General features: G+C 34.5%; 1 protein-coding gene across 1 annotated transcript; it reads right to left on the bottom strand.

The window, feature by feature from the left end:
* Window positions 1-19,304: 19,304 nt before the first annotated feature.
* LOC120176937 lies at window positions 19,305-21,040 on the bottom strand. The gene is made up of 7 exons (XM_039183216.1): window positions 20,999-21,040; window positions 20,762-20,828; window positions 20,587-20,661; window positions 20,340-20,403; window positions 20,222-20,249; window positions 19,836-19,906; window positions 19,305-19,327 (listed from the first exon to the last, which is right to left on the bottom strand). Exons 2-7 carry the CDS (start codon window positions 20,810-20,812, stop codon window positions 19,305-19,307), a joined length of 312 nt encoding a protein of 103 aa, XP_039039147.1. The 5' UTR covers window positions 20,813-20,828; window positions 20,999-21,040.
* Between the last annotated feature and the right edge of the window lie 1,189 nt (window positions 21,041-22,229).

Here is a 22,229-nt window from a genome sequence, read left to right as displayed (position 1 = left end):
ATTCTTAGATGCACATTCAGCTATAATTAATGTCACCTTTAACAACCTATTTTCAAATAGTCCAACTAGCTGAGATTAGCTAGCCTTGAGCTCCTTCAGCTGAGTTGAGCTTTCCTTAGTGTTCCATGAGCTGCCATGATGTTTGTGAGCTGATTATGAGCTGTATATGGCTTCCGAATACTCCACCAAGTTGTCCCAATGTGTGCCATGCTCCAATTTACCTACATGTGCAAAGAAAACAAGGTAATTCAATGGCATTAAGCTTGTATGAGCTAATTACCTTGTTGTCGTACATGATTATGATCTTGTGAGCTATGAATGCATGTCATGAGCTAAGTATGCCATCATATAATATATGTAAGCTAATGTATAAGGGTGAGAGCTAAAATGAATGCACACAAGCTAACAAATGAATAAATAAGCATGATGCCATTTCATGAATGTAATGAATCATGCTTAAATGGATGCAAGTTTAATCTAACATACTTATAACATTGTGTATCAATCATAAAGATGTGGGTATATTGTATGCATGCATATCATATAACATGGTATTCATAATAATGATAAATAGAAACATGTAATAATAATATCCTAAGAAATGAATGTAGTCATAGCATATATTTGAATGATATGAAAGACATGATCAACTAAGCATAGGATAGAAATAATAATATGATAATTTATGCTAATATGTGAATGCATGCTTATGATAGAATAAAATATATAAATGATATAATATAAGATAGGGTAATGAAGAACTCCCTTAGAAACAGCAGTGAAAAACATCCATGGAATAATCAACTTATGGAGAATGTTGGTCATGATGATGCATGTATCATCCCCCTTCTTTAAGGTGATTTGTCCTCAAATAAAAGCTCTTCATTGATTGCTTCTTTTGTGGAGGAATGAATGAATCTACTCCATGTAGAACGTTCAACGCAGATTCTCCCCTTGCATAAGCACAAGTCTCTTGAAAACCTCTATTGTGTCCTTTTGAATCATCATCCATGTTTGGAAATTCATCACCCTTGGTGATAGGACATAATCCTTTAAAGTTTTTCTTTTTACTTGAAACAACACATTTGATTGAAAAGGCACACGTCCATTGCGATCCCTCTTTGGAAATGTGATGTCTTTTTAGAATAAGACTTGCATTTTGGATTACTCCTTTAAACTTTGTACCTTTCCAAATGATGGATTTTGAGTTGGTGGATAATGCTCGATTCATATTTTTGAATTGTTCAACACAAGTGAAAATAACTCCATAGATATGAATCCTTTCGTTGTAAAATAAACCAAAGTTAGAAAATGAATAAACAAGATGAATGGAAATAGTAAACCAGGGTGGATGTTTAATGGGCGTTGGTTGCTTGATGATGGAAAACACCATTGGTTGTTGAATTCTCTTCAATAGTTGTATTGTACTTGTAGCCTCAATGATCACAACTCGTGGCACTTCAAGTGACACATCTTTTTGAACTTCAAGTGGCATAACTGTTGGAATGTCAAAGGACATGTCTTGTAGTTTACCAAAGGTCACGCCTATTGGTTCTTCAAAAGACATATTTCTTGAATCTTCATCTTGAAAAGATATGTCTCTTTAAATATCATGCAAGGAAAAAGAAATAGTAAAAGAAGATTTGTTAGGTAAAATTTGTCCTTCACTCTGCTTATCTTCTCTATACCCATCCTTTTCAAATTTGCCACTTTCAATTTGCTCCACTACTTGCAAAACATCCTTTTCAACTCCAACATATTCATTTCCAATAGTTCTTGTCTCCTCAAAACGTTCTTCTTCAAAGCTTTTTTTTATGGCCTTCATTTTCTCCCATTATTCTATGCGTGACTTAAGGGTCACTTGACATTCATGGACTTGACTTGGAAGCATAGGCGCCAATATGATTTTCTTCATTGATATTGAAAGGAATACTCATTGGAAAATCCATCATGAGTATTATTCTTGTCAAATTTCCAAGGTCGTCCTAATATAATCTGGCTTGCACTTATGGGTACCACATCACAAAGAACTTCATCCTTGTATCTTCTAATGGAGAAAGGAACAACAACTTGTTTGGTTACCTTTGCTTCCCCCACATCATTGAGCCACTGAAGTTTGTAAGGATGATGATGCTTGGAAGTCTTTAGGCCTAACTTTTCCACCATGTGAGCACTTGCTACATTTGTACAACTTCCTCCATCAATGATTACCAAACAAACTTTATCTCCCATATGACATTTTGTATGGAATTATATTCTCTCTTTGTTCATCTTCTTGACTTTGAACGTTCAAAGTCCCTTTAAAAGTCCCTTTAACTACATAGATGTTGGATGGAAGAGACATGTTAGCAAAATAAGAAAAAGGAAATGTGTATAGGACCTTACCAAATAATACTCTCACAAAGCCTCATGAGTTCACTCCAAGGAAACTTGAATGTCACTCAATCCGCTCGTGTTTGCACTCTAGGACTTTAAGGCTTTTACTAGTCCTCTTCTAATCTCACACGCTCAAGCCTTTTTCTTATCAATCTCTTTATCTTAAGTTCTAAGTAACTTTACTCAAAACTATACCAAGTAAAATTTACTTGTTGTGCGTCGGCTGCAAAAGGGTTAGTAGGAATGGAAAGCAAATTATAATGAAAGGGTGGCTTAGAAATAGAAAGAAGAGAATAAAGGGGTTACTTACACAAAGTCACTTCACAGCCCTTCTATCACCACAATCAATTTTAAAGGCTTACTTGAATGGCTTGGTGATTAGACTTGTTATTGTGTGTTTTCAACTTTTCTTCTTTTTCTGTTCTTTTTTTTTTGTTTACTTCTTTTGAGTGCTTCAATTTCTTTGCTGATTTTTTATTCTTTCACTTGCACTTCTTTTTGTAATTTATTTTTTTTGTTGTTGTTGCATGTTGTTTCTTCCACCAAAGCTCTGAATACCACTTGATGTAAGGTATTTCTACCTTTTAATTGATTATGGATCTAGGAAGGAAGCAAAACAACATGCATAAGTGAATGGATCAAATAGATGGTTTAGTAATAGATGTAAAGGTTAATGGTAGGCTATTTATGTTATGAGAAATAGTAGCGGAAGTATGTTATTATGGCTATGGTATGGGTAATGAAACAATGAAAGGTTGGTGAGGATAGTATCTTAGAAATGACCAACGAAGAACCAGTGCTATAGAGAGTAAAGACCCATCATTACAAATCTTTTTAAGGGGTGGTAACAAATGACTTGGACCCACTATCTATATAGAGATAGGAACCACAAGTATCAAGGGAAGAAGGGGTTGACACCAAAAGTAAATGAATTACTTGATAAGTCTATAAAAGTCATAAGAACTTAAGAAAAGAGAATAATCTCACTTTAATTGATAAGAAAGGTTTCAGTACAAATGAAATAGGACTAGCCTATTTATTGCTTTTGAAGGAACTTGGCCGAATGGGTAAATAGTGGTTCGGCCAGCCCTTGTGTCCCTCTATAATGACATAATTAATTAATAAATAACATGAAAAAATTAAGTGCTTGTTCGGTTGGAATGGAGGGGCATGTCTCATGGCCGAATAGCACTTGAAGCCCTTTAAGTTGGCGCCAAATTGGAGGAGGAATGATGTTTGGCCGAATGGTTATGTGGCCATTCATCTTGGCACCTAAATGGAGTCACACGCATAGCACATGGCTTGGCTGGTCACAAGGCGTGCACATGGCTTTCTAGGATGCTTGTGCTACAACCTTATGCATAGGATGAAGACCAAGCATGGGCAACAGCCATGGGCGTGAGTTGAGCTACCTTCAAGCTTGCATGTGCTTAGCTAGCTAACAATGTAAAGGTTGGTGGTGAATGAACTCCTTAGCCGTGACCTCCAAGCTTCATAGCAGCACATTCAGCTATAATTGATGTCAGTTTTAGCAACCTATCTTGAAATAGTCCAACTAGCTGAGATTAGCTAGCCTTAAGCTTCTCCAGCTGAGTTGAGCTTTCCTTAGTGTTCCACGAGCTACCATGATGTTTGTGAGCTGCATACGGCTTCCAAATACTCCAACAAGTTGTCTCAATGTGTGCCATGCTCCAATGTACCTACATGTGCAAAGAAAACAAGGTAATTCAATGGAATTGAGCTTGTATGAGCTAATTACCTTGCTGTCATGCATGATTATGATCTTGTGAGCTATGAATGCATGACATGAGCTAAGTATATCATCATATAATATATTTAAGCTAATGTATAAGGTATGAGAGCTAAAATAAATACATATGAGCTAACAAATGAATAATTAAACATGCTGTCATTCCATGAATGTAATGAATCATGCTTAAATGGATGCAAATTTAATCTAACATACTTATAACATTGTGTATCAATCATAAATATGTGGGTATATGTTGTATGCATGCATATCATATAACATGGTATTCATAATAAATGATAAATGGAAACGTGTAATAATAATATCCTAAGAAATGATATGTAATCATAGTATATATTTGAATGATATGAAAGACATGATCAACTAACCATATGATGGAAATAATAATATGATAATTTATGCTAACATGTGAATGCATACTTATGATATAATATAATGTATAAATGATATAATATAAGATAGGGTAATGAAGAACTCCCTTAGAAACAGTAGTGAAAAACGTCCATGGAATAATCAACTTATGGAGAATATTGGTCATGATCATGCGTATATCACAGGGAGTTTATAAAGGTTATCTCTTGATCCTTTAAAAAAAGAACAAATTAGTGAATTTGTTAGAAAATCCTTAGTGAGGAGCTAAGATAGTGGAGGTAGACTAGTTTGATAAGTTGAACCACTATAAATCATTGTCTTTATCGTTTTATCTTTTGCTCTCCTTACTCTCAAATCAAATTATTGACAATTAACCCCCTTGCAAATTTTTTGGTTGTTCAATTGAGCCTCTTCGATCCTAACACTACGAGTAACTCTCAAATAATACGAATCGAGCGGATCTGACGAACGGGAAGTATCGGATCTAATCAACCCTCGGTCGAGTGAAACATGAGTATCTTCATAAAAATATTTTCTCGAATCAATTCCATACCCAAATCTCAAATAAATAAATAAAAATGCTAAAAATATTAAGCATTTTTGGATTAACAGGCTCGATTCATGGCTTTCGGTCAGAATTTGGCAAAACATATCACAAAATCAGACTCAGGACGTCGAAAAATGTCAAGATTAAGGTTTTCAAAAAAGTTAATGCTGGTGAACGGTCAATGGTCAACGATCAACGGTTAACAGTCAACAGTCAAAGGTTGACCAATTCGATTTGGGTAGTCAGGTCAGGTAGGGTAGGCGGGTCAGATCGGGTCGGCCCGTTTCTAGAAACGCACCAGGCGGTGGGACTTCCCCACGCATAGTGGCGGTGCATGGGGGCGATTGCAGGGCCTTCTGGGGTCGGAAAAATAGTTGAACATTTTCTATATGCTATTTAAAGGTGTTTTGAGACACTTACCAAGATCAGTTCATAGCAGTGAAAGACGGAGAGCTCAGTTTCGCAACATCGAAAACTTGATCTTCCTCACCCCTCACAAGTCGATGATAACAAAGACATGATGGAAACTGGTGGACTCAAGACGATGCAAGGAACATGATAGTATAGGACGTGTCAAAAAGGAATAACGTTCAGCGACAAAACATCGATTAAAGTTTTCTTACAAAAAGAGGAAAGGTTGAAGAGAGAGAATGAAGTTTCCAAAAGAGGAAACTTTCTAGATTTGGGGTTTATATATTCTTAAAAAGGAAAAATGGTAAAATTATACCATAAGTCCTCTAGTTTTTTATACTTTATGAATTTGGATTCGAATTTAATCAATTTTCACTTTGGTCCCTAAATTTAGTTAAAATTTCAATTTAATCTTCATAAAATTTAAAAAATTTGGCCCTAAGTTGAGGTGTGACAGACATTGAGCTTCAAAATTGATCTCCACATAAATTAGGTAAATTCATGAAAATTTGAGGCTTTTATGCCCTAACTACAGCGCTTGTGTACACCTCAACACCTAATATGCTGACATTGTTGTACCTATTATCAAATCTTCACTTCATCTTCAGTTGTATCAGGCCTAACTCTTTCTCAATACAAGATGCAATCTAAGAGAGAAATCAAAGGGAAATTCAATAAAAGAGAAAGAGAAACTATCACCACTAAAAATTGAAAAGAAAATGATTTTAAAAGAAAAAAATCAAAGGGAAAGATAAAAATAGAGGAAATATTATTTTTTGGCCATTAATTGTCGTCAGAGGTTCAAACAGTCGCCAAAAAAGGTAGAAACTGGAAGAGTTTTTTTTAGATAAATATTGATACGAGTGTGTTTCGAGAGTTTGGAGTTTGGATTTGAGTTTAAGGAGTCTAAAGGTATTGAAAGGTATCCTTTATGAATCTCTAGCCACTGTGGGTGATGACCGAAAGAGATCATCGTCGTCAGTAAATGATTGTCGATATGGTGGCATATCACTGATTTTTGAGTTAATGTTAAACACCATGAATGATGTTTTAGATTATTTTGGGAAGGGAAATAATTTTTTTATTATTAAAAATCATCTTTTATAGGCCTCTCATACGAGGTAATTTTGGGCATCTCTTCTAGGCTTTAAACGATTTTGATTTGACTTCTTCCTGCTTGGGTGACCCGCGCCTGTATCTGGATCAACTCAAATTCACGCATTTTTGAATGGATGCAAAATTTTTACCTGTACTCCTTTTGCTTTATTTATGAATGCAATTCAATCTTTTTTCTTTATAATTGCACATTTTAACTTCATATTTATCTTAAATTAGTCCTTATCTTAGTTTTTTTTTCTTTTAAATACTTTACTTTAGTTTCGTTTTAATTTAGTACCTTATTTATTTCCTATTTTTCTGTTTCAACCCCCTTTATTTACTATAGTTTACATTTTAATCCTTTTTTTATTATCATTTACTTTTTTAGTATTTTTTTATTTAAGTTTTAAAATTTATACTATTTATATTTCAGAACTTTAAATTTCAACAATTTACTTTTTGCTACTTTAAAATTCATTAGTTTTATTTTTCAGTATTTTTATTTTGTTTATTTCAATTCATTCTTTTCATTTTTTTATTTAATTTTCTATCATTTATAATTTTTGTCTATAATTTTATTTACTTGCAACTTGATCCTTTATTTGTTCTTGATTATGTAATTTTCTTTAATTTAATATTCAAGTCTTCAATTTTACATTTATTTAATCTTAGCCCTCATTTGGTTTGTGCACATTCATTAATCGCATTCAATTTTGTTTCCTTTTCTTTTTGTAAAATCAAAGCAATGTTGTTTTATATCAAATTTTAACAAAACCTTATCTAAAGTGACTAGATGTCAATTTTCGTTAAATTTTAAAATAATGGTATATCATTTCAAAAATAAAATAGAGTGACTTGAACCCCCTTTTTGTGAATTCAAGTATAAAAATAGACTATGTGTCCAAGTAAGTCATCGAGGGACAAGGTATAGTTGACATGCCATAGAGTTCAACAGCAGGCTGCATATTCAGGATTGCACTAATGTATAACTAGTGCATATGGTGGGCACGACCTTATGTGTCATATTCGGGACTACACTAAAGTATAACTAGTGCAGATGGTGGGCATTACCTTATGTGTCATACTCGGGTTAGCACACGGTGCATATATTTGACTCGTGTACCCAGGGTCCTCAGGGTTTAAATTGGGATATGGTTTATTTTTTAATAAATGATAAACAGAAAAGTAAACTTACGAGCTTGTGGAATGAATGACAAGTATATTGGTAAGAAACTTGATATTCGGTTATATCATGTTAATATATGGTAACATGGTTCGAATACAGGAAAGTGATCATATTGCATTGAATATGGTAATTCATTTAAATTTATCTGTTCCATTTCTGTAAATTTTCATATGATTTCCTCACTATGTGTGTACTTAGCGTGTGATGATTTTCACGCTTAGGAAAAAGGAAGAGAATAAGTAAGGAGTTGAATTTGGCATCAATCACCAAGGAAATATTTACAGGTAACAATGATGGCATCCTACTGTGTTCTAAAAGTCTTAGCTAGCATGTATACGAAAATGGAATGTCTATAATTTCTTAATAGAGTTAGTATTAAATATAATTACTAGTATGAATAAATAGTATGATATTAAGCTATGCTTAGCAAAAAATAATTTGGGTTTTAAATTAAACGGGTTATAAAGTCGTATTTGTTTTATGAAAAAATAATAGAATTGTCTATCGCTACTTGAAATTGGTTTTGAATTGGTAACCAACAATATTATATTATGATTTTTCTCTGAATAATTATTTTATAATAATTGTTCAATTTATGAAACTTGAGATGTTTAAATGAAACAAAATTTTAATCAGTTCAATTAAAGAAATGTTTTGAATTTCTGATGTGACATTTGTAACTCGTATTGGTTCGCGTATACGGGTTATGAGTGTTACAGATCCTAGGGAGGGGATAACGATTCTTGATGGTTAACTTATTCAACTGACGGTAGTCAATGCACAGCCTCATCGACCCGTCCTTTTTAACGAAAATGATCGATGCTCCCCATGGAGAGATACTTGGTCGAATAAACCCCTTATCGAGTAACTCTAGAAGTTGCGACTTCAACTCCTTTAACTCTGTAGTGTGGTGATAAGGAGCAATGGGAACGAGAGCGGACCCTGTCATTACTTCTATACCGAATTCTAACTCTCTATCTGAAGGTAAACTTGACAACTCATCTAAAAATACATATCGGAATTCTATGGCTCGGATGTCCTCAATCCTCATAACTGCAACTCTGGTGTTGATCTAACATTCATTGTGCCTTAAGAGCGACACAACCTTAGCAACTTAGTCTTCTAGCCAAAATGACAATCTTAGTCTCATCGAAGTTTACACCATCGACGCTTATATCTCAAACTCGCATAATGCTCTAACAACCAATCCATGCCTAAATCAAATTAAACTCTCTAAAAGGTAGCTCATCATATCAGCAGGAAAGATCTTGCCTTGAATTTCCACTAGGCATCTACGATGAACATTATCTACAAGGATATCTAACCCTAGAGGGATGGACACTTGAACTCCTATCTTAAGGTTTTCAGTTAGAATATTTATTTCCTAGACTAGCTCATAATAGATATAAGAGTGGGTCCTCTCAGGCTCAAATTACATACTAGCGAACGGCTACCCTGGGATTGGAATTAGCCCCAGATCGGGCTGTACCCCTGCCAGTTTGATCGGATGTAGAGCTTCCACCCCTCTGGGGTCCTCTACCCCTCTGAACCAACTTTATTTATCTCTGAGTAGTGGTTGGGATCACATATTGTACCTTCGGGCAATCTCTGACAAAATGGTCCAAGGATTCATAGCGATAACAACTCTTGGTCCTACCGATAAACCCTGAATGTCTCTTACTGCAGTTAGAATAACTGGGATGAGACTGAGACCTAGAAGAACCACCCAAAAATACAACTGATGCAGTGGCAACAGTTTCCTACACTGGCTAAATCAACCACCACCTCTGCTCGTATTATGAGCAAACAAGTTGACTGGCATGTTGAGGCTCTCCATGACCCTTGAGCATCTCTCGCCCTCTCGATTGTTAAGAATGTCCATATGACCCTGTCGTCCCTCTATTTGACCAAAGATAAACTCTGTCTCTGCTCTCCTCTCGACAACTTTTTCCTGTTAGAACTCGGTGGATCAACACTAAATGGTCAATATCCAACCGAAGGCCCTCCTAAACTTCCAAAAGTGGTGATACTCCAATGACACCAGCTCTAGTGCATACCGACTCAGGCGAAGAATTCTACCTTATACTCAAACACCGTACGGTCCTCCTAGTCAACTGGACAAACTGATCTCTCAGGCATCCTATGAGCCTATCAATATATTTCTGGCAAATTCTTCTAAGAAGCGATCCCAGGTAAGTCACTCAGCTGTAGGGACATTTCACCTGTATCCCACCAGTCAATGGCGTTACCTTTCAGCAAAGATATGACACACTCCATATACCTCAGGGTAAGGTGTAGCTAGCGAAGAGTTTGAAGAGTCTCTCTAAGTCATTGGTCTACACTACTGGATCATAGTCTACTGCAGGTGGGCTGGTTGAGTTGGCTAGATAGTTGGGGTAGTAGACACTCTAGGTAGAGCTCAACTATACACCTAAGGGTCTCTGTCAATAAAGAAGGTCACCTCCTCGACCCTCGCATCCCTAGGCTTCTCGGCGTCGTGTATTAGGGACAAACTCATCACTTAAGTCATCGCGAGGGATGCCCACTCTTATGTCTACCCTCCTAACTGTGTCCTGGCTTTCGTCCATATCTAAATTCTGAAATTTAAACAATAAGCGAGATTATATAATATTCTCATAAGCATAAGTACTCTTACAATCCTAGAGGCAAGTATATTCATAAACTTCTATTGACTCTGACCTGCGGTTTTAGGAATGTCTAAACCTGATGCTCTGATCTCACTAAATGTAACACCCTACACCAGTACACACAATCAACCGATGAGAGTGCTACGGAACTACCGAGTGAATAACGAAAATTTTTCTTTACCATACTCAATTGAAAAAATAATCATTTATAAATTATTGTAATAAAATAAATAATAACATTTATCCAAAACAGTTACAATCAGGAGCTCCCACATATATAAAATTAAAAATATATAGACCTTGAATTTAAAACAAGTTACGACTTGTTTATACAAAAAGGGTCACAAATATACATACCCTCTAAAGGACTCGAGACGTACTCTGCTCTGGAAACACTACTGGTAAAAATGCTCATCTACTGATCTTCACCTAATCTGTGTAAGGAAATAAATTCCAAACGCTGAGCTAACTTGCCCAGTGCCACACTAACAACTAAAACATACTAACATGGTTTCATTAAACATGCTCAAACAACTAATAAAACAATGTATACTAAATCCATTTAGTCTCAAACTTTAGTGAGTATCTTGATACTCATTTTCTACGCTATGGTGAACCATGGTATGGCTGAGGGATCTCTGCACTCAAAGCTCACACACCCTATAGTCTACCGAGGATGTAGCCCTTAGAATCTCTACATCGGACACCACACCCCCAACTTGCGAGTTTTGGAACTTATTCCCTAACTAGTCAGTTTTAAGGGCCTTATGCCCTACATAAGGATATTCAGACTGATTCTATACTTTGACACCCTGAACTAAAGAAACTAGAGTATCCGAGTCATTTCCCGAGCATTGAGCAAGGCTAGTCTTATTTATCCCTTCTTTATCTCGTTTCTACGTTTGATTAATCGTTATTATTGTTTCCACTTGTAGTCTTATTTGAAAGTAATTATATAGTTCTTGGGAACCCCATTTCGCTCTTAATATCCCTTAAAATTCTTGCTCAAAATATAGTCGGTACCGGTACTGGAAATTGATCCCCGTAGTTTGTTATCTTCCTTGGTATCGATACTGATTTTTGGTTCGATGTTTTGAAATGTTAAGTATCGATACTCTTATGGAGAGTATTGATACTTCTACCCTGGGTATCGATACTCCCATGAGTACCGATACCAAATTTAGCTTTGATGTTTTCAAAATATCCCAGTATAAATACTTACCCTCTGATTATTGATATTGGACCCCTAGTATCGATACTCTTTTAATGAGTATCAATATTTCCCTTTCAAATTTGAATAATTTTATGCTAAAATTAGAACAATATTGATATTATTTCATTCAATATCGATACCTTCACTCAAAATGGCCCAATTGGGCACTTAAACTCACCCATTACTTTGAGTTCCCAAGTATTCTTAATGTTTTATCTAATCATAAAGGGCATAAATAAGGCTTTAAAATCATGCTTATACATAACACATGAAATCTACCATTAACATGCTTTCCAATATTTAAATCAAACTTTCATACTAACATACACTTAAAGTGAACCACTAAGAAGTATGAGAAAGTTGTAAGTGTGGTTACCTTAATCCTTTGGTTGCTAGAAACCTCTTCAACTCAACCAAGTGCTAATTTTTCCTTACCTTTGGGCTTTGAGCTCTCTAACTCTTATCTAAACAATGTAAGAAAATGAAATAAAATTAAAACATTTCTCACCTCTTGAATCAGCCAAACCATCTAAAATCCCAAGTTTCTACTAAACCTCCCAAAAACTCATTTTGGAAACTATGGTTTAAAACTTGAGAAATGGAGCTTGAATGAAAGCTAGGAAGATAGGATTAATAATCTCACCTTAAATAAGCTAAACTAGTTTTGAAAAGTTTAAATTCTTCACTTTGAATAAATGAGAGAAATGGAAGAAGATGAAGTAAGAAAGAAGGGTTGGTAAGATATTTGGGTAGGTTCACGTAAACTACAAAATAATATGGGGGGTTTTTAGCTTTTTAAAACAATGGGGAAAACTACACTTTTGTCCCTTCATTTTCCAATTCATAAAATATTTATCCCTTCCATTTATCTCCTTGGCCCAACTCAGCCCAAATCCACATAAACTTAGTCCAAGCTATTCCAACTAATCATTTGGGCTCTAAAACAGATCTCAGGTTGACCCAAACTACTACTTGAGTTTCGAGGCATTATATTGCACAACAACATTGTAAGAAAGAAATGATACAAGTAAGACTAAAAAATGAAAGGTTATGAGATATGTTGAAGTGGTTTAAAGGTGGTGAAAAAGAGATGATAATGGTGGTTGAATGAAAGAGTAAGATATGGTAAGATAGGAGAAGTGGTGTAGGCGTGGACTAGTAGGTTTAAAGTGATTGCGGTCACTAGCTATTAGAGCTATGAGTCATAATATAACATATGGATTTGATGGAAGTGGAACGTGACCTTGCTAGATGAGCTATGAACCAACATTATTCAAGTGGAATTAATTAAGACTACAAGACAAGTCTTGAAGCCGATGAAGTTCTATAAAGAATAAGAATGAAAGCAAAACTCTCATAGGTTTTTCTATATGCAAAAGGTACTTTAAATACATATCAATGACATATGATAATCTTTTGCAGGTTTAAATTCTTCAAAGAGAAGATGAATAAACATTTTCAATGGAATAGTTCATAATAAGAGTAACTAGTCCAGAGAGGGAGAAGAAGTTTATAATGAGAATTTGTTCAATGTTTGCTCGTCTATCATAGAAAAAGGTGAATTAGTGTTTCCGATGAAGGAGTTCATAATGAAAAGCACTTGCTCGATGAGGGAGAATAAATTCATAATGAGAATAACTTGTTCAACATTGACTCGTCTATCACAAAAGGAGATGTATCAACATTTTTAATAGAATAGTTCATAATAAGAAGAATTTGTTTAAAAAGGGAAACGAAATTCAAAATAATAAGAACTTTTTCAACATGTGCTTAAGAACCTAATCAGTTTAAACTTGATAAAAAATAATATTTTATATCTTTGCTCCGTTCCTATAGAGCAAAAATGTTGTAATTACCAATTTTTTTCATAAGCCCAAACAAATTAAATAAATATGTGTATAAATAGAAAAGAGGTTGAGTCCAAATTATAACACCAATGTAAACAAGCCAAACCCAATACAACCCAAACCTTAACCTAATTTTTTTAAAAAAAAACTATCAGCAAATAATCTAAATTCAAAGCCCAACCCAGACTCAATTGGCACGTGGCGAGTACGCGTGACCAATGAACTCCTTAACACGCACCCTTCAGTATCACGATTGCATCCTTCGTGGCCCCTACTACGCACGAAGTCGAGCAGCAATGGTTCATTCCTCAGTCTAACCTCCACGATAGCCCTGGTGATGGTCCCAGTCTACGACAGCAACCAAACTCGACCTCCTTGACCTCGTCACCAGCCATGCAAGAAGGAGAGATTTCTAAAAAATAAAAAATCAAGTTAAAAAAAGATTTTTCTTTTCATTTTACATTTTAAGTAAAAAATAAAAAAAAATATAAAGAATGGAGCAACAAGAACTTAAAAGAAATGAAGGAAATTTTTCAAAGGTATTTCAGATCTCTTTCTCACCATTTTTTAGAGTTTTTTTTTGTGTGTGGTGAGTCGAAAAAAAGGGGAAGAGAAAGATTAGGGCCTAATTGCCTTAGTCATTCGAAGCTCCTCAATGGGGTTGAGTATTCGTCAGAATTAACGTCATCGGGGAGTGAAGGAGTGGAGAAAGGCACAAGTTAGGGGACTTTTTGACACGGGGTGCTTGCTTGTTGAGCTTAGGGGTTGATATGGGTATTTAGGGTTTTGGTTTAGTGGACTAGAGAGGAAAACGAAGTATGTAGGACAATTTAGGTTTAGTTTAGGTCTCTATGGCATTCCTGGACGGCTATCGGAGGCAGGACTGGCCACCAAAACATGATTGCTGATGAGGGGTTTCGTGATTAAGGGCTCGGCCGCGTGGAGAGGGCTTGGAGAGAAATTTGGGGCTAGGGTTTAGTTTTAAATGGCAAAGAATTAGTATTTATATTAAATATCTTTGGGAAAATTTGTCTTTAGTCCTTCATACTCACGCATTTGTTTGCATCCTGGTCACTAGAGGATTATATTTTTTATTTATTTCGAATTGCAGGATTTGTTTATGTTAATTTCTCATTTTAGGGTAAAGTATAATAGTTGTCACTGAACTTTTTTAAAGCTTTTATTTTGGTCTCTAACTTTTAAAACTTGTAATACAGTCTTCCAACATTTAGTTCGTTTGTAATATGGTCTCCGACGTAATCGGTCGTTAGTACGATTGCAATATGGTCATTAAACATTTCAAGTGCTTGCAGTTAGGTCCTCCAACTTTTAAAACTTGCAACACAATCCTCAATTTCATTTTAAATCCTAAATTTCTTTTTGATCTCGAATTTTCTTTTTTGTCTCTCTTTTCTCATTTCCAGCCTAACTTTTCAGTTAGGGATGCATGAAATATTTTAATTTAACTTTGAATTATGTGGATATGTTGACTTGAATAAGGGTCTATTGAGAGAATACTTGACCAAGGGACTATCAGGTTCATTAATGATTCAAGGTGTAATGTTATATACACATCATCTCAGGTAAAGTATAGATGTTCGATGAAATGTTTGTGAGAAAAAATGAGATTAGAAATTCATAGTTGACAAATACTACTAAGATGAACTAAGTATCATTGTTGAAAGTCACCAACAAAGCTGAAATTGTTTTGTATAAATAGCATATAATAATTTCTTCGTTTAATCCTTGTGGTTAAAGATTTTCAAACAGATGATCAAATATAATGAAATCTCAAGCATCGCATTCACCTCTCAGTCTATTTCACTCACATGCACTCTCGTTTGGTTTTAGTTCTTCAATTTTCCGCTATGTAAAAATGACCACAAGGATTAAGCGAAAGAGACTGAGAGGTGAATGTGTTGTTTGTGATTTCATTATATTTTAACATCTGTTGGAAAATCTTTAACCACAATGATTAAACGAAGAAATTATTATATGTTATTTATACAAAATAATTCCAGCTTTGTTGGTGACTTTCAGCGATAATACTTAGTTCATCTTAGTAGTATTTGTCAACTCTGCATTTTTAACCTCATTTTTTTCTCACAAGCATTTCATCGAACATCTATGTTTCACCTGAGATAACATGTATCTAACATTACACCTTGAATCGTTGATGGTCCGGATAGTCCCTTGGTCGGGTCTTCTCTCAATGGACCCTTATTCAAATCAACACCTCCACATAATTCAAAGTTAGATTAGAATTTCTTATGCATTCCCGACTGAAAAGTAACAGTGAAAATGAGAATAAACAAGCGAAAAAGGAAATTCGAGATTGAAAAGGAATTTGGGATTTAGAATGAAATTGAAGATTGTGCTGTAAGTTTTAAAAGTTGGGGGACCTAAATGAAAGCGGTTGAAAAGTTTAGTGACCATATTGCAAACGTACTAACAGTAGTATAACGGCGTCAAACGACTGGTTACGTCGGGGACCATATTGCAAACAAACTAAATATTGAAGGATCGTATTGTAAGTTTTAAAAGTTGGGGACCTAAATAAAAGCTTTAGAAAAATTAATGACCATTACTATACTTTACCCTTATTTTTATTATTAGTTTGCTACGTTTTAAAAATGAAGAATCACCTTTTTAATCCCCATAGTTTATGCGTATATTTACATTTTAGTCATTATTTTTCATTTTTTTAAATGTTCGATTTTGATGTGCCTTCTTTATTTTTTAATTTATACATTGCTTTATTTTTATTTTTGCATTAAACACTCAAATCGGTCTTGAGGTAACCCATCCCGGGTACAACTCTCATTATTGGTGTCCGAATAAAATTTTAATTTTTACCGCTAATCACTAACTACTAACCCTTAAAAAACTACTCGAATTAATACAACAACCTTACGAAAACCTGTCCTAGGGTATAACTTATATTATTATGATATGGGTAAGATTTCAAATTTTAACTAACCCACTGATCGTATAATATTCTAACTAGGCCTGTAAATAAACTGAACGTTCAACGAACCGTGCGGCGGGAAGTTCGTTTATGTGCGTTTATTTATTAAATGAACGAACATGAACAAGATTTTGTGTTCGTTTAATTAAATGAACGAACATGAACATAGGTCTCGTTCGTTCATTTACTATGTTCATGTTCGTTCATTTACGCTCGTGAACGTTCGTTTATGTTCGTTCAGTTATGTTCTTTCGTTTATGTTCATTCATTTATGTTTAAGCCAATCTTCTTAAATCAATTTTGGTGACCAATTTGTAAGTATCTTAAAAATATTAATTAATCTGATATTCTGATGACCAACTCCATAATTAACCCGATTTTATTTGGAAAACCCAACAATATTAACTGGTTTAGTTCTTTTTGAACGATCCATAAGCTGCATACCCAGCACCGTCAACATCCACTGCGTCGGAACCCTATGTGACTGCGTCACCAGCTGGTTATTCGATGAGCAAAGAGGAGTCCCAGAAACCGGTTGCTTTCGAAACCAAGTCCAAAGGTGATGGATTTCGGAAGGGATGTTAAGTATTAAGCATCATTTCTTCTACTCAAATAATCTTCTTTTCTTTCATATATAATGGAGTATTCGAATTTACAAGTAAATAGTGATCAACCAACAACTCAAGTCAGCTTACTTTGAAATCAAGAACCCAATAATGGTGAGGCCTTATTCATAGCTTGAGAAGTTCTTTAACGCGTTTTAATCGAGCTCTTAATTTTTTTTTGAGTTCGAGCCTTTTCGAGTTCAAGTCGAGTTTCAATATTATATTTCGAGTTCGATTCGAGCTTGATAATTTTAAGCCCACGAGTTTTCGAGTCGAGTCGAGCTGACTTTGAAAGTTTTCGAGTTCGAGTCGAGCTCAACAATACTCGAGCTCGACTCGGCTCGTTTACACCCCTAGGTAGGGTCTCTAACGTTTATGTTTGTTTATGTTCGTGTTCGTTTATGTTCGTGTTCGTTTATTTATTAAATGAACGAACATGAACAAGTTATATTCCTTAATAAACGAACATGAACAAAAAAAATTGTTCGTTTATGTTCGTTTATTTATTAAATGAACGAACATGAACATACCTCCGTTCGTGTGCGTTCGGTTCGTTTACAGGCCTAATTCTAACTTATTTTATGACCTTACGAGTACTCGTCTTGGGATATGACTCGTGTTATTTATAGCTAGGTAAAAAGGAAAAATTGACCAATAACCTTTATTTTATTCGATTTTCTAATTTATGCTTTTATATTTCCACCCTTTAAATTTCTGTTTTTTACATTTATACCCTTTAATTTTAATATTTTAATTTCTTCCTTTAAATTTCTAGCATTTTAATCCTTTAAATTCTAGAACTTAATTTTCTGTATTTGTTTTATTTATTTATGCATTTTTAGTGTCTGTTTTATTTCATTTCATTCCCTTGTATATATGTGTTTGCCTTTAATTTATATTACATTTTTATCCTTGTTTTTTTCCATGCTATTATATTTTTTTGCTCCTCTAGCTTCGGTATTTTACACTTTAGGTCTTCGATTTAGATCCTTATTCATTCTAATTACTTTTTTAGTTTAATATAAGATGTTTAGGGGTCTATTTTTACCTTTAGTCCTTGTATTTATTATTCAAGCATTTTGGTTCCTATATTTTTTATTATAAATATTCATGATTTATATTTTCAAAGATATTTCAACTTTTTTATAATATTAAACATTAAATATATAATATAGTGCCCTATATATATATGTATTTTATAAAAGTTAACATTTTTATTATGTTTCGCTATATATATTTTATATTTTTACACTACAGCAAAACAGAGTTTTAGCGGCGCTTTTTTAGTCTTATAACGGCGTTTTTAAGCGCCGCTAAAAGTATTTGCGACAATAGGAAAAACGCCGCAAGAAGCGCCGGCAATACCAGCGCCGCTAAAGTTAGCGGCGTTTGAGAACAAAAAACGCCGCAATAGGTCAATATCTATTACAACGTTTTTTGAACAAACGCCGCAAAAGGTCGATATCTATAGTGGCGTTTTTGGAATAAACGCCGCAAAAAGTTATGATAAATAGCGGCGTTTCTAGAAAAAACGCCGCAAAATGTCAGATCTATAGCGGCGTTTTTGGATACAAACGCCGCAAAAGATAAGACCTATACTGGCGTTTGTAGAACAAACACCGTAAAATGTCAGACCTATAGTGGCGTTTTTGGACACAAATGCCGCAAAATGTCAGACCTATAGCGGCGTTTTTGGACACAAACGCCACAAAAAGTCAGATATATAGCGGCATTTTTGGATACAAACGCCGCTAATTACCATTCTTTAGCTAAGATTAATTGATATTTTGCATATTTCATTTTTGTTATACATCACCTAAATTCAATATCATGTAATTTTATATAAATTTTAACAACAAAATAAATTAAAATTTATAAACTTTAAAATTAAATGTAATATAGCTTTGATGTTCATTACATCGAAAATATTGAGTTCAAGTCCACATATGGAAAGAAAAATAAATTAGTATGCATATAATATAAGCTACAAATGCCATTTAGCTGGATTCCTGGCCTAAAAGCTATTCCAAATTTTCTTGGAGATTCAACTTCTGCAACTCCTCCCATTTTTCTTTGTCTGCAACCATTTTCCGCACTGTTCCTGTGACAAGAAATGCTGCTTTAAGATTGGCACAACCTTCATAGCAAGCTCTACTTTACAAGAAAGGAAACCATCTACATCAATATCATTTATAAGAATTAGATCAATATTCAAATACAGTATAAGATGAAACAAATAACTTGTCTCCATAATTGTTCATTTTAAACAACATCAACCAGATCACCTTCACCAAAAGTAATATGTGGAAGTTAATAAAATTTTTAAACTAATATAAAAAAGAATATATGGTTGTACCAAGAAGAAACAAAAACGTGGAAGCCAAGGACCTGCTAGTCTAGTACCACAATAGTGTTACTCCAACTCATTATACGACAAAATTACACCCAAAATCTCCATACTACTGCATTCACACTTTTGCAGAGAAAGAATTTAAAACAACCTCCGGGTTAAGATTATTTTCTTATTTTGACATACTGCCTGACCTAGTACCTCTTGGTAAGCCGGCCCTATTGCTAACTGCTAAATGAGCTTGATAGTACTTAGTTGCCAATGGTCTAATCCAGATAAATTGCTCATCAAATGAACAATTAGAATATACAGGAACTAAATTCTAACAAAACCCCAAATGCCACACCCATGTTTTAATAATAGTAACCAGTTTAAACAAGGAAAAAACGCTAATAGGCATTTGGTAAAATTAATATCATAGAGGACGTTGATCAATATCATACCATCGCCAGAAGAGAAAGCCTTGCATGACTTTTGCATGATAGTCTCCGACTGAATGCTAGAGATGACATCCCTGCACATAAGAAAAGCTGTCAGGGGAAAGAAGTGCCAAGGAGCGGTAAACTGATCTAAAGAACAAAAAAAGCACGGGCATTGGAATTTCCTTTCTAATTTCCCTGCCTAATATAGTTTCTGGATAAACAAAAATGAGGTGGACTAATTAACACTGAAATGGACCTTCTGGTAATGATAGATATGCTAATCACCCTACATAAATCATATCACTCCTGCAGTTCACTCATATCCTCACCGTGATAAGAAATGACAAACAAGTGACAGTACAATTCCAAAAATTGATGTGGGTTACAAAAGTTCACTACCAACTAACCTTGTCTTTGTCAAGTCAGCAGAAGAGCCTGAAATAATGAAGAAATAATTTCAATTAATAACAACGACAATCAACAGAATTTTACCAAAATGAGAACAAAACAAAGTCAAAGATTTACCTGGTAGAACAAGATGAGAGAAGTTGCGGACATGGACAATTCCCCTCGGCTGAAGAAACATAATCTGTTCAAACACTTAAATTTAATTCTCGTAAGAATGGTTACCAATGTATGATAAAAATCCAAACATCTTCTACATAAATTAAAGGTTTAATAGCAACAAATAACGACATCAATAAAAATTCAAGAGAAACCGAACCACTAGCATGGTTATCGAATCATATTCAATTTCAACTGAACTATTTACCTCTTTTCCAACATTTGAAGACACTCTAGATGCTGAAACGCTCTGCCGAATCACCTGCAAGGACTTCCCTAATACCTGTAAAAGAAATGGAAAAAACAATTCAATAAAATCCAAGTGCTTTATCCTTTAGCTGAATAAACCACAATTAAAATAAAAAGAGGTTAACAGTTCTAACCGAAGCTGATGAACCTCCGGTCGCAACTTTTCTCCTTAAAGCGCCCAACATCACCGCTGTCCAGAAGCTAAACGCAAAACTCAATAATCTAAAGGAGAAATCAAATAATAATTTATAACATAATAGATAGTCAGATATAACTGCGTGGATCTGAATCTAAACATTGAATACAAATGAAAAGGGCAATAATGAGAGGCGAAGAAAAAATTATATATGGAAGAGAGGTTTAACTTAAACCTGATTTCTGCAGACAAATATGAGAGTCCTCGAATACACTGTGATTTGCTAAAGAAAAAAGAAAATATCTAACAAGTTTTTTTTTTGGTTTCTTTCTTCGACAGTGAGGGAGAGAAACAGTGAATATCATGCCAAATACCTCGCGATTAACAACAAAAATGGGGCAATGTTTTTCGATAACGTCATGCCAAACAGTTCTAGACTGAAGACAACTTTGCATTTGCAACCTTTTTTGTAGTGAGAATTTGTTTGAACGAAGCATTGAGAAGAAGAGCCCCCCATTGGAGAAGAAGCAACAGATGGGTTTGAGTAAACGGCGGGAATGAAAAAATAGGTGAAGGGAAAAAATGAAAAAGGGTTAAAGGGGTCTTAAAACTGTAAATTTGCGGTACAAACGCCACTAAAGTACGAGTCTTTTGCGGTGTTTGTATAAAAACGCCACTAGCGTACGAGTCTTTTGCGGCGTTTTTATAAAAACGCCACTAAAGTACAAGTCTATAGCGACGTTTGTAAACAAAAACGCCACTAAAGTACAAGTCTATAGCGACGTTTGTAAACAAAAATGCCACTAAAGTACGAGTCTATAGCGACGTTTTTAAACAAAAACGCCACTAAAGTATGAGTTATAGCAGCGTTTTTATAAAAACGCCAGTAAAGTATGAGTTATAGCAGCGCTTTTATAAAAACGCCACTAAAGTACGAGTCTTTAGCGGCGTTTGTATAAAAATGCCCCTAAAGAACGATTCTATACCGGCGTTTGTGTAAAAACGCCACTACAATACTAATCTTTAGCAGCGTTTTTATACAAACGCCACTAAAGTAAGATCTTTTGCGGCATTTGTATACAAACGCCTCTAAAGTTAGGTTTTTTGCGGCATTTGTTCAAAAAACGCCGCTAAAAATACCGCTATAAACCCATTTTGCTGTAGTGTTAATTAGAAATATAGTTTTTCTTATTTGACATAAATTAAGACATTACTTTTTTTTTGTAAGATTAATCTATGAAATGCCTTTTATCTTCTAGTAAAAAATAAATTGTTTTTAATAAAATAAATTGAATTATATTTAGTTTGGGGAAATCTTAATATCTGGAGTTCAATCCTTTAAGGCATGCGAGTAAAGGAATATCTCCGTTAATTTGAACTTAATTAATATAAATAATTTGTGTGTAAATGTCCTATTTAAATTTGTATACTTTCGACATAACAAGATCACAATCTACGTTAATTTT

This window comes from Hibiscus syriacus, unplaced genomic scaffold (genome assembly GCF_006381635.1).
Source record: "Hibiscus syriacus cultivar Baekdansim isolate YM2019G1 unplaced genomic scaffold, ASM638163v2 tig00112261_pilon, whole genome shotgun sequence".
NCBI classification, from domain to species: domain Eukaryota; kingdom Viridiplantae; phylum Streptophyta; class Magnoliopsida; order Malvales; family Malvaceae; genus Hibiscus; species Hibiscus syriacus.
The sequence above is the reverse complement of the archived record's forward strand: the minus strand, read 5'-3'. Positions and strand labels throughout refer to the sequence as shown.